Here is a 13,951-nt window from a genome sequence, read left to right on the forward strand (position 1 = left end):
AGAGGATCGTGGCTGATACCTATGAATCTCATACAGTCCCTCTTATCTACTAATATTCCACTGGCCCCTTGATCACCGAGTCTTACCATCCAAGATATTAATGGTTCTCCTACTCTTTGGCTGAATCCAATCAAAATATCTGTGACCTCTTGCGGTGAGAAATCTTCCTGAATTTCCCTCATAACTAAATTGCCACCTTGGGTTTCTGTCTTCCTCCTTTCTACAGGACGAACGCTTGTCTGAGTATTTAACCATCTCCCATTCTCTGTGCGAGGGATGTCCTGAACCCTATTAGCGTTTTCTGTTTCAGCCCCTAACATTGTCTCATTTTCCCCCACTCACTTCCCCTGCCACCATGGCAAGGACAAAGCAGGCAGTCAGGCTTGGTCTGGGCTGAGTTGGGATGCACTCTTGGCTTATTTGGCCTCCTGGTGCTCCTAGCCACATTAATAGAAAAGTTCTCATCTGAGTCAATGGGTTCTTGAGCAGCAGTTTGTTCTCCTGCTATCTGAGATTCCCCTTCTTGCCATGGGGTAGGAGTGCCCCCATCTCTTTCACTTAATCTCAATCTTTCATATACTAGCCGATAGGCTGATAACACTATCCAGCTTTGCCTAGATAGTGATGCCCCTGACTGAATCTCAACCTCTTGTAAACACCTTTCCAAATCCTTAGGATCTCCTCTCCGTAGCCTTGGTTCCCAGTTTTCACAGGGTACAGCTTTTTTAGCCAATTCCTTTGCTAGGGAGGAATAAAACGGATCCTCCCACCCTCGGATATTCATCTCTTCTTCTGAAGTTCTTCTGTTTCTAAATAGAGATCTTATACCTAGTGATCCCATCTCGTCGCCAAATATATTAATAAGGCAGAATTTATGATTTCAAAGAGAATCTCATATGTGCCTGAAAGGTTTGGAAGCGCAGGATATAAGGAATTCTCTAGGCAGAAGGCAGAAGAACTAAAGCATATATTTACACTCCACAGTAACAGGCCCACAAACCAGTGTCCCCATTTTGATATTTTGATCAAAAGCTTCCAGGCCCAATAAGTCCGCCTCACAAGGGTAACCAGGAGGCCACAGAGAAGCGAGATGGTATAAGGTGAAATCGTATACATGCTTCCCCTCTATGGTAAGAAGATTACCCACTGGCCTCCAGTCCTTACTCAGCACTCTTCACTCCACGTGGGTCAGCTCTGCTACCGGCAGCTCAGCTTCGGCTGTAGACGGCTCTGGCTCCAACCGGAAAAGGAAAAGATATCTTCAAGCTGTCCTCTCCCCTCTTATAGAGTTTTTGACATCATCAAGCGCCACCTGAATGACCAGGGCCAATTGGTTCTTGAGCTGGCCCCTCCCCCTAGCACAGACCAGGTTAACACCCAACAGGGCGTGGCTCTGGGGTTAACACCTCCCCCCAGCCAGCCCCATGACTCATGACACAGGAAGTTCTCCGCTCCCAGGTATGGCTCAGCGAGGCTCAATGAGGTAAGCTGAGTCACTCAAAGAAAACAAAGGCCACTCTGGCTACATGAGGCCTTCACAACTATTATCTTCTGGTACACACAACAACCCTGGCACATAGGTGCTGTTGTTATCTCTGTTTATTGATGAGGAAATTGAGGCAAACAGAAGTTAAGTGACTTGGCCAGGGTCACACAGTGACCAGTGCCAGATCTAAATTCAGGTCTTCCTGACTCAAGCATTATCTCCCCTTATGTCTACTCTCTGAGAGCCAGCCTACCTAACTTTTGAAAGATTTGTCACTTGGTTGTCTTCTGGGTGGTGACGTTTTGGTGAGGGGCTGAGGGGTGAGGGCTCATAGGCTATTCCTGATTAGACTCAATAATCAACCTGACAAAAAAGTCAAAGAATCCTTTATGATGTATATGCAACTCAGTATTAGCTAATGAAAAACATTTTTTTAAGTTCACTGATTTTCTTATTTACCTGGAGTTTAGATTTTATTTTTTCTCTTTTATGAAGTTCAGTAAGGGTAATTCAAATAGTATGTCTAATACTATCTTAGGACCAATAACTCTTTACTGAGTATTTTTCTAAAATGAAGGCAATAAACTCATTTCATCCTTAGTCTCAATCTGTTCAATCAAGTCTAACCTAGACCAATAATATTTGAGAGTGTTAGGCAATATGTCAATGTACTTCTTATGTAACTCAATACTGTTATTAATAAGAAACATATATTGTTTTTGACAATACATCTAAAGGATTAGGGAAGAGGGTGATTTTTTGTCCCCCTGATACATTTTTATTTCATTAAATATTTCCAAATTACATTAAAAAAATTTTAACATTTGTTTTGTAAAAATTTTGAGTTCCAAATTCTCTCCTTCCCTACTTCTCTCCTCCACCTTCCTAGAAAAGGCAAGCAATTTGATCTAGATTATACATATGAAGTCATGCAAAACATAGTTCCATGTTAGCCATGTTACAAAAGAAAACAAAGAAAAAAACCTGAAAAAAATAGAGTAAAAAAGTATGCTTTGAGTTAAATTCAGACTCCATCAGTTCTTTCTCTGGATGTGGATAGTATTTATTGCTCAGAACAGCTAAGTTATTCACACATAATCATCATACAATATTGCTGTTACTGTGCACAATATTCTCCTGGTTCTGCTCATTTTTCTTTGCATCAGTTCACGTAAGTCTTCCCAGGTTTTTCTGAAAGCATCCTGCTTGTCATTTTCTTATAGCACAACAGTATTCCATCACAATCACATACAACTTGTTCAGCCATTCACCAATTAATGGGCATCCCTTCAATTTCCAATTCTTTGCCACTACAAAAAGATCTGCTATAAATATTTCTGCACAAATGGGTTCTTTTAAAAAAATCTCTTTAGGATATAGACCTAGTAGTAGTATTGCTGGGTCAAAGGGTATACACAGTTTCATAGTCTTTTGAGAATAGCTTCCAAACTGGTCTCCAGAATGCATTAGTGTCCCAATTATTCCACATCATAGAAGGGTGATTTTGGCACAATGAGAATAGCAAGGTTTCATGTGGAAAATTATGCTCTGAATAAAGAGAATCTTCTGAAATCTAATCCCACATCTGCTCACATTTTCCCTAATAAAAAAAGGGCATTTGTTTGAATTTTTATTTCTTAAACAAATGCACATTTATCTATAATTGCAAACAGGATTAACTTAAATATTAACTTTAATATTAAATATATAACCTTAATATGTACTAACATCACAAGTACTTTTAAATTAGACCTATAAAAGATAAACACTGTCACCATCAAAAAAGCACCTATTGACTAAGCAAAAATGTGCCCGGAACTATGTTATTATATAAATCAGTGCTAACAGTTTCACTGTTAATGTTTTAAAATAATATTTTCCATTAAATTAAAAATAAAATTCAAATTCTGAAATATTTCTTTTTTTTCTGCATGTAATTCTAAATTTGGCGGGTACCTTTCATCCAGTGTAGGTTCTTTTTGTTGTAAATGAGGCTTGATTCCAAACATTGGTCGGATATTCGTTGATAAGGCTCTGATGGTGTAAGTAATTTCATTCTCTCTTGTAACATCACTATCATATCCTATCATCAAAAGTATGAGAGTTAGTATTCTCCTAGAAATAAAAGACTGGGGTAACTGCTATTGTGATTTCAGAAACTTGTTAAAAAAAAGACTAAACCCCCCCTGCCAAAAAAAAAAAACAACCAAAAAACAAAACACAGCAAATCAGCTTATGATTTATTTCCCTGCCTGGCAGAGATATGGCTTTTGAGAGCAATTTCTGAATAAGTAGGAAGCACTTTCTTGAATTCTACATAAAAAGATAAGTAAAACAACATCTTGGTTATGCCTAGAAGGCTGTATGTCTTGATGGCTTTCACTGTGAAGTCAGAAAGACTGGTTTCAGATGTACCAGTAGAGTGACCATGAGCCAGTCATTCAGATTCTTGTGTGCCAGGCAATTCTCTAAATCACAGAAAAGTTGCTGATCACATCAGTGGAGAGGATTTCCACATTTGGTGTTATAGATCCAGGCCACCTAAAATGCATTTTCCTTTTTATACTCTGAATTTGCTTAATAAAAACTAATTTTAGAAAACTGTGTTTTCAGCAATTTAAATTCTTTAAAAAGCTTGATGAAAAGAATCAAAGGGCTCGAGAACTAAGAATTCGATTTAACGTGTACTATACATGCCACAACGGTGGAAAGATATGATGACTACATCTATACAATTAATAATATAAAATAATTCATTACCCTAAGTGAAAGCGATTTATTAAAAGTTCAAAATACATTTATAATCAACATGTTTATCGAACTGTTGTTAGGCACAGTGACAGATAACTTCGTTCTGATTTAAAATTTAACAGTCCTCCATTTTTAGCTGAGCTATCAAATTCATCAATACATGCTAAACTACATATTTACTTTTTTAGTCCAGGTTACAAGAAAACTCAATTTTAGCATTTTAAAAAGGATGAATGATGCTCAAAAGAAAAAACTACTCCCTCATTAATTTCCTTTGATATTTTATTAGGTATTAAAACTTTATTTTATAAGTTATTATAAAATTGCCTTTAGAAGTAAATTAATCATTCCTAATCTAACTGCAATTTTTAAAATAATTTATATATTGCTCAAATTTTCTGGTATTTTCTTTAAAATTAGCTTTATTTTAAAATTACGTACCTCCATCTTCCTCAGACTCTATATCAGATTCCTCACTATCACATGGTCTTTTTTCTCGATAACCTTCTATTTCATATGTCCAAACCATAAGAGATGTATCTGGACCTCCTACTGTGACCAATAAGCTGTCATCATAAGTCCAGCGAACATTTGTGACATGTGTACTATGGGCTACATATTTCTTAAACTTTCCAAATTTTCCCTAAAAACATGAAAAAAATGGAAGTTTAACTTAAAAAGCATATTTCTAATTACTTTTTAAATACAAGATGAAAAACCTAATCATGAGTATTCAGTAGTTTAAGCAATTCTTATTATATTTTAAAAAAATTGATCAAGATCACCCAAGGGAATTTTAATTTACAAAGCAAAAGCCAGACAGGTACACCTGTCATTACAATGGCTTTTGTTTATTTATGTAGAATATCTCTGAAAGTATTTTATGGATACTCCATGTGTTATATTTTCTTCTTAAATATTATAAGAAAATACAAGTCTGCAAATGAATAAAAATGCAATTACATAATTTTCCCCCATTTAGGTACAAATAATACTAAGAAAAGTTCTGCAAAACTTAAAGAATTATAAAATGGTCCCATGGCTAAATGTTTAAAAGAATTAGTGATGTAATAAAATAAATGGACTATAGTGATGCTTGAAATTAATGAATCCTATGAGAATGACCTTACTCTTTAAAAAGGTAAATAAAAGATGGGAATAGAAGTAACAATCCTTTGAGTAGTGAGGTGGGGAAGGAAACCATATTTTGCTACACATTCCTATGCCTATCATATTATTTCAACCTCTGGCAATAATGTTTCTGAAAAAATCTGTCTTTGTAGCACATTTTCTTTGATAACAAATATATTGCTATGTACTATTTAAGGCATGCAGTCACACAACATGTCATTTCTAGATATGAACAATTAACATGGAACCAAGATCAGAAAATTATTCTATGCCATTCGTATTACCGACAACTTCACAGAAAATGAATACAAACAACTTTATTTTAAAATTATCTCATTATTGAAAATTAAATTGGTATAATATTGTATGGCCATTTAGCTAATTTATTATGTAATTCAGTGGAACTGTCCATTTTGACACTATTTTGTCTAATAATGCAATTTTATATAACTGACATTAGATGAAGTATACATACATATTTCTCTAAAATGCTATTAAATAGGTTAGCTAAGCTAGTTCTCTATTATCAATGGAAAAGAAAAAAATACATACTTTAACAGGGTACCGAAATAACTTCACAAATCCAAAATCATCACCAGTAGCTAGGACCACATTGTCACTTGTGAGACAAGAGGCAGTTACATCTGTGACTTCTCCAATTACTGGCCAAATTCCCTCACAACAAGAGCCAAGCACACTTGTCCACGATGCCCAACCAATTTTTTCTACCTACAAAAAAATTATTTTAGGTTTTGCATATCAACACTAATTGAAAATCTTCCAAATATTTCCTCACAGCATACTATGAACTGAATTAAGTGTATCATCTGAAAGATAATTTATCATCATAAAATATGGTAGGAGGGATGTTGAAAGATTTAAGCATACCTTAATAAACCTACATTTTTAGTATTACTCCAGTCATAAGGTTGATCCTTACAGATGACCTAATTTTGCAAGAAGCACAGTGAAAACAGAACCAATTTGAAGCCAAAGACCTGAGTTCAAGTTTTGTCTGTGACATATATTGGCTGTGTAAACTCTCAGATCTATAGGTGGCAATCTAAAACTATATGGTTCATTGGTAAAGTGAATTTCCTCACCTCCCTAAACCAATGAAATCCCCATCTGTAGCTTAAGCAAATTACCCTCAATTTTCATAACTAGAAATATAGTTGCTCACAGTCGCCTATTAAATATTTCATCATAAACTTGAAGAGTGACATTAAGTGGCTTTTCAATCTTCTTTTCTTGATGCTTAATTTGCTCAACTCTTCCCCACAGGCCCCACATTCCACTCCCTTCTCATTTCTCTTGTTCTATTTTTCCGCAGTTCACAATTTGTTAATCTGTGGGGAGGGAAGCGAAGTATGTTTTCTGTTTTGGAAAATAACTGGATCATTGCTCAAACATCTGCCCTTCTCTCTCACTGCTCAACTACCTAAAACTACCCCACAGTAAGAATGAATGCTTCAAATAATATTCCACAATTACCAACGAATGGAGAACAGACTTCGCAGGTACTTAGTGTGGGGAAAATATGCATCAGATTTTTAAATAACATTCACACAGAAAAATTCTCATCAATAATTTATTTTCCTACCTCTAGACTAGGAATAATCTGTTTTTTCCCCCGGGGAGCTTCAAAGAATAATTGTTCTTTAGCACCAGTATTGACCTGTAAAAGCTTTCCTTTAAAAAACATAAACACAAATAAAATATATAAAGTCACATTATTTCTGTGTCTTATATATGGAAAAACATTAAGTTTAAAGGTCTGTAAAACATTTCACTCTGCTCTCAAAATTTAAAAATTTAGATAACTTTCAATTCAATTCAATTTAATAAGAATTTATTAAGCACTTACAGAGGCCAAAATGAAAGCAACTTCTACCCTTGAGGAGATTAAATCTGCTTAAGGAAAACAACATGTATAGCTAGGTCCTGATATATATTAGAATTCACATATATTTAAATTTGCATCATTTGAAGTTGAAATTACATAAAATATGGTCATTGGTATCAGCCCAATGGAAATACATAGTGCAAATTCAAAAAATGCAATCACTTCAGGAGATTCATTATCCACACTAATCAGAACTAGCTTCATACAGATGAACGTAAAATATGTGTAAATGAATTTTGAATGGAAACAATTTGACAACTGGGTATGGGAGGCACTGAGAAAGACCTTTTGCACTGAGGTGAGATTTAAGCTGAGGTACAAAGGAAGCTGTAGATATAAAGGGATAAAAATGAAGCAGAACATTTTGTGCATGACAGAGAGCCTGTGTAAAGGTATGGAAGTGGAAAATGGAGTGTAAGAGTAAGAGTAAGCAGGCCAGTTAATGTAGGTAAATGTAAAAATGTAGGTAGTGTAAAAAGAAAGAACGTGAAATAAGTCAAGAAAGATACAGGTTAAAGCTAGACCATCAAGGCTTTACATGTCAAACAAAGCAGTTTGTATTTTATACTAGAGGTAATAGGGAGCTACCAAAACTTCTTGAGCAGAATAATACGGATAAGCCTGAAGAGAAACAATGAATTTCTCCAAGAAAATTTCAACATAAAACCCCAAAACATATTTAGAAAAATGAATTAAAAAAAGAGTACTTCAAGTCCTTCAAAAAAGGCAACACATAGCTAGAAAAATTATAACTATTAGTTTAGAGAATAGCCATTTTAGGACTGAATTATACAACTCTAAAAAAAATAAGAAAGCTGAAGACACAGAAGTCACACACTCTTAAAACCTGTATTTTACTATGCCATGCCAATTTCAGAATTTAGGGGATTATGTTTTTAAAGGTGCAAAAACTAGATAATGGTTCTTTCTCATAGATTGTCTACTTAGCAAATCTGAAATTATGTTAAATCAAGTATTGTAAGAAAAATATACTATCATTTGTAAAAAATGATTTTACTATCATTGTAAAATAAAATTTACATTGTAAATTGTACTGTAATTGTAAAAAATGAAAATACTTTAGCACAATATTTAAATAGCTTTATAAATAAAAGCATCTCCAGGGATTATTATTTGGATAGTATTGAAATAAATTTCATAAAATTGTGGATAGTGTTATAATACAAACATATATGTAAAATAATATAGGTATTATAAATAATAATAATGTTTATAATATCTGAGTTGAGAACTGTAATTTATGTTTTTATTTTCCTATGGTAATGCATTGAATACAGTTTTTTTTTTTAAAAAAATGATTGTTACACAAGTTCTTACCTCTTAAATCCCAGTCAATATGTGTTATGTAACTGGTAGCACCTTTGCAGATTCCTACTCGCTTACTACTCATTACATTATAGATATCTACAAAGCTGTCATAGGATGCCACGGCTAGATATTTCCCAGAACCTATAATACATGAATAGGAATACTGCTGTGTAAGTTTTTCTTACCATGAAATACAGCTTATTTTCTGCAGTTACAGATAGTTACACTTATTCTAAACTTAAAAAAAATTTAAGAAAATCATTGATAGCTTTCCTAAGGACAATCAAATCTTAAAAATGAAATAATAGATAAAATTCAGAGAATAATTTCAGAAACATTTGGTAAGAAAACTCATTGAAGAGGAGTTATACTTCTATAATTGTGCACAAGGAAATTTTGTGTACTTTACCTACAGTAAAAAACAACAACAAAAAAACCCAAATTCTTTTTTACTTTGGAAATAGCAGAGAAAATGGTCATAGGAAAATTTTATCTAGGTCACTTTTAGAATTTATTCCATTATAGTGTGTTCAATTATAATAGGATACTCCTTTATAACAGTGTACTCAATAATAATATGTAAGTCTGTATAAATGTATAAATATGTATATGTACATATGACCCTAATTCATGGGAGTTTATAAAATAAAGTCCATCTAATTACAAAGGCAATAAATAAATTGTCTATTGAGAAACTTTAAAGAGTAGAATATTCTTATTCACAGGAACTTTATATTATTTTAACATAGCTACCAAATTCAAGTATCTGTCAAATTAAATTACATATTTCCTGAATCCTACCAGGTGAAAAGCGAATATCTGAGATAACATCCTTTCTGTGGTGAAAAGAGACAAGATCCTCTAAGGTGTCTGCATTCACTATTAAGAAACTTCCATCGTTGAGACCTACAGCTAAAGCTTTACCATCAGGAGAAAAACAACAGCACCTCCCTCCTAAAAAAAGAGAAAGAGAACCAGTTATTTCAAGAAATTTCCTCCTAATCTAAGTGATAGGTTTTTAAAAAATTTTTCAAAACATAGGTCTTCACGACCTTGTATAATCTCAAAGAGGATACAAAAGTTCATTCTTTTAAAATGGGGCTTAAACAACAAATCTAATTCAACATTTACTGAATATTTATAATTTATAGTTCCTGTACCTCATGCTTAAGGGAATACAAAGATGAATTAAAACAGGAGAGTAGAAGGTTCTGAGACATATTCACAAAAAATACATAAAAAGCAGAGTGTCAAAGTACGTGATAGGTAGAAACAAAGTGTTGGGAGAGGCTGAAGCAATGTGGGATCACTTCTAGTGGGAGGATTAAAGACAATATAACATGGAAAAGGTGGCACTGAAGTCAGGCTTTGAAGAATAAGCAGGACTTCCAATGATGGAAGGGAAAGGCATCCTAGGTGTAGGGGTGAACAGAGGAACAGACCTTCAAATATCTGAAGACAAACCACTCTTTGCCCACTCTCAAACCTTCTCTACTAAAATATAAACTCTCATTCCTTCCATAAGTTCTTGTATAGTGTGGTTTCTAGTCCCTTCAATTTATTGACTGCCCTCCTCTGTGCATACTCCAGATTATCAATGCCCTTTGTAAATGTGGACCACAGAATGGAACATGATAAACAATCTAAAAAGCATGACATACATTGGAAGAATATGGAAAAGTTCATTTTGGCTGTTCTAACAGATACTTGATAGGGAATTGTGAGATTGGATTAGAAAAATAGATTAGAGCTTGACATTGTAGAGGTCTTCAAATGACAAGATTAGAACCCATGCATCTGATGAAATCTCTTAGAATATTCCACTGGACAACACAGAAAGAAGTGAAGAAAATATGCATATTGCTTTTTAAGATATTTGACAGAAACTCTGATAGAATGACTGGACCCAAAGTGCAGACTGGTGTATCCATGCGAATATAGAAGGAGGTTATTATAATGGGTACTGCAGAGCTCTTTTATATTCAATATTTTTATCAGTGATGTGGATGAAGGCATAGATAGCATATTTATCAAATTCAACCCACAGGCATTTTATATGACATTTTATATGTGTTAGAAGCTTAGGCTGGGAAGGATGGCTAATATATTAGGTGACTAAATTGGGGTAAAAAAGATCTCACATGGCCAAGCCAAATCTAATTTTGATGGATCTGTGGTGTCATTGATACTGGTATTTCCTCTAATGCCAGACTGCAAACCACCACACTATCTCATCCTATGTGACTCTTGTCATACTCTCCATAAGCCTCACTTGGGAGGCTGCCCAATTTGTTTGGGGGTATTCTTCGAGTTTTCTTGATACTGCATGCATGAGTACCAGTGGAGCACAGCTGTCCACCACTTATCTACTGCTCTTTTCATAAGTGGCCCTCTTTCTTTTCTAGTCATATAATGTCCTGGTAACATCTTTTTATTCTGCTTCTTTTGAACAATTCTTGGAAGTTCCTATCTTACCTATCTATGCACACACATTATGAGGCTTTCCATTGCACTTTGGAAGGTGGTGATGAAGGAGGAGGAGTTGGAAGATGGTGGACACACACAGCACTGAATGATCTCAAAAAATGAAACTAACTACTAGTTATGACAGTAATTCCTGAATAAACAGTATATATAGTCAGAGTATTGATTTGTTAGAGCAATGACCAAATTTACCACCAAGTTAGAAGAAAGAATAATGATAAGAAAATTTGTGATGAAATTAAACAGTTCCCATATAATATATTCAAACAAGCTAGAATGGAAGGGCTGGAAATTAGAAAGATTCTAGAAACGCACATGACAACCAATTAAAAACAGGGGGTGAAGAAGGAAAGTCAAAAGATAACCGAGGTTTCCAGCACTGGTGAACAGAAGAAAGGTAGTATGATTAAAATAAGTGAGGAAAAGAATTAGAAAAGCATATTTTTGGGAAAAGGTGAGGAATTCAGTTTTTGACAAGAGTTTGTGGTACTCAAAAAACAACCATGTGTAAAATATCTCATAGGTGATTAAAATGCAGGTAAAGAGTAGAAGATTGTTAAGGCTGGGTATATAGATTAGTCAGCCATTTACCAAGAGATGGAAGCTAAAGCAAGATAAGTGGATGAGATCACCAAGAGAGAAGACAAAGAAAGAAGAAAGCTGAGGAACAAGACCTTTAAGGAATCTGACTACACAAGGGGGTGGGGAAAAAGAATAGGAATCAATAAAGGAAATACTGCAGAGAAATATGTCAGAGATATAGGAATAACCAGGGAAATGCAGTGTCGTAAGAACTAAGAGAGAAGAAAGTCGTGAGAACAAGATGGAACAGGAGTCTCTAATACTACAGGGAAACTGAGGATAGGATAGGCTGGATTTGGCATTTAGTCACTATGGACAATGAAATAAAGAATCAAAATAGAGGGAAGGGAAGGGAATGAGCATTTATACAGAGCCTACTGTATACCGGAACAACCTGAAAGGTAAATCTTGTTATCATCCCTTATAGTTGGGGAAACTGCGGCAAACAGCAATTAAATCGACTTGTCCACAGTCACAGTGTCTGAAGCTGGATCTGAACTCAGATCTTCCTAACCAGAGGCCCAGGGCTTCTACCCACTGCACCATCTAGCTGCCTTAAAATATATAGTTTTTTTTTGAAGGGGGGAAGGCAGGGCAATTGGGGTTAAATGACTTGCCCAAGGTCACGCAGCTAGTACATGTGTCAAGTGTCTGAGGCTGCATTTGAACTCAGGTCCTCCTGACTCCAGGGCTGGTACTCTACTCACTGCGCCACTTAGCTGCCCCCTTAAAATATATTTAACAGTGGAATTAGCACATAGCATGGAGCTGCCAAACATCACCAATGACACATTTCAATTTATGAAGCATAAATTTACAATTAGCTCAGTTTTTAAACTTTCTGTTTTTTTTTGGGGGGGGGTTTGCTGTTTTTTTTAGCAGTCTGGGGGCAGAATCAGAGAAAGTGGATGACAGAAGTTAACCTTTGGTTGAGGATGAGTAGGCAGTAGGTCATAGGGGTAACTCTTTAGTCACTACCCTAGAATGAATCATCACAGTAGTTGATCATAAGGTCAAGACTAGGTAGGCCCCAAAATTGTATTAAACCAGAGTATGGGAAGATATCCAGGGAAAATGGAAAAGGATTCAGGAAATAGGGAGCGAAGCACAGGTTAATGTGAACTGAGGAACAGTAAAGAGGGGAAGGAAAGAACTCGGCAGCCAAAGGGGGACATTTCAGAGAAGTAGAGAGATAGCACTTCATGCTGGTTAGAAGTTAAAAAAAATAGACAGGGATGAGAAGTAATATCACATAGTGGAAAGTCTGCTGAGTGTGAAGCCCAGTTCTGCCACCTGACATCTGCATGACCTAGGGTTAATCTCTCTGTGCCTCAGTTTTTTCATTGGTAAAGTAAAGAGGTTGAATTAGGTGATCCCTAGGACTGTGTTCCATTCTATTTCTTGAATATGGACCAGGAGGGCAGAGTGAGATGACTTCTTCTCCCAGCTTTTGTTCCGGTCCTTTACTTTGTTTGCATACCCATCTGAAAGAAACCTGGAAGCATTTCAGTGTCCCAGTTTCTACACATTTCTTGCAGTTTTTCTTCTAAATAGAGTTCCCAAAATAGGTTTTGAGGACACAGGATTCCCCATTAGGGACTTAACTAAAGTCACAAGGAACTTCCTAAGTCTAAGTCCCCTGGGATTATAAACTGCAAATCTACATCGGACGCAGGCAATTAAAACAACTTGACCTCGGGTCCTTGGAGCCTCAAAGGTTCCACGGATAGATTTCAGGGGTTCCATTAATTTGATTTTTTCAGCCTGTGTATGTTTTATTTATTTAAAAACATTATTCTGAAAGGGGGTTCATAGGCTTTGCCAGCCTGTCACAAGTGTCCATGATAGAAAAAAGGTTAAGAATTCCTGTTTTAGCTATTGCTGGATACTACCCGACTGGGTGTGGTGGCTTACAGATCTCAGCAATGCATTAAAAAAGCTACACCTTCTCCCTTCAGGGAAAGACATCCTAGTGACTTCATCCCAGTAGATGATAACAGAAAGAGACAGCTGGTCCTGAAGAGTCTAGAAAACTGAAGCCCAGCACATGTTTGCAGAGAACAACCCAATGATCTCAAAGCCAGCAGAGAACAGCAGATGATACTACCCTGAATGCTGTCTTTTTAGCAATAAGCTAATAGATGTAAGTCACTACAGTTGACCTTCACTTTGTACTATAATCTAATACAATTATTTAACATCTTGCATTATAGTTACTTGTGTTGCTGTTTTTCTCCCTTATCAGACCTAACTCTTCTTGAAGGAAGAAATCATTTCTTATC

The 13,951-nt window shown here is 35.5% G+C and overlaps 1 protein-coding gene across 1 annotated transcript in view; it reads right to left on the bottom strand.

Annotated features, from left to right (window-relative positions):
* EML5 (EMAP like 5) overlaps positions 1-13,951 on the bottom strand; it is a 186,527-nt gene that overhangs the window by 46,859 nt on the left and 125,717 nt on the right. The window contains exons 23-28 of the mRNA XM_036736732.1: positions 9,405-9,557; positions 8,613-8,744; positions 6,972-7,060; positions 5,921-6,097; positions 4,679-4,880; positions 3,443-3,569 (exon numbers count right to left, since the gene is read on the bottom strand). Of these exons, the coding sequence (XP_036592627.1) occupies positions 3,443-3,569; positions 4,679-4,880; positions 5,921-6,097; positions 6,972-7,060; positions 8,613-8,744; positions 9,405-9,557 (880 nt within the window). The remainder of the gene's footprint in view (positions 1-3,442; positions 3,570-4,678; positions 4,881-5,920; positions 6,098-6,971; positions 7,061-8,612; positions 8,745-9,404; positions 9,558-13,951) is intronic.

Source organism: Trichosurus vulpecula, chromosome 8, assembly GCF_011100635.1.
Source record: "Trichosurus vulpecula isolate mTriVul1 chromosome 8, mTriVul1.pri, whole genome shotgun sequence".
NCBI classification, from domain to species: Eukaryota; Metazoa; Chordata; class Mammalia; order Diprotodontia; family Phalangeridae; genus Trichosurus; species Trichosurus vulpecula.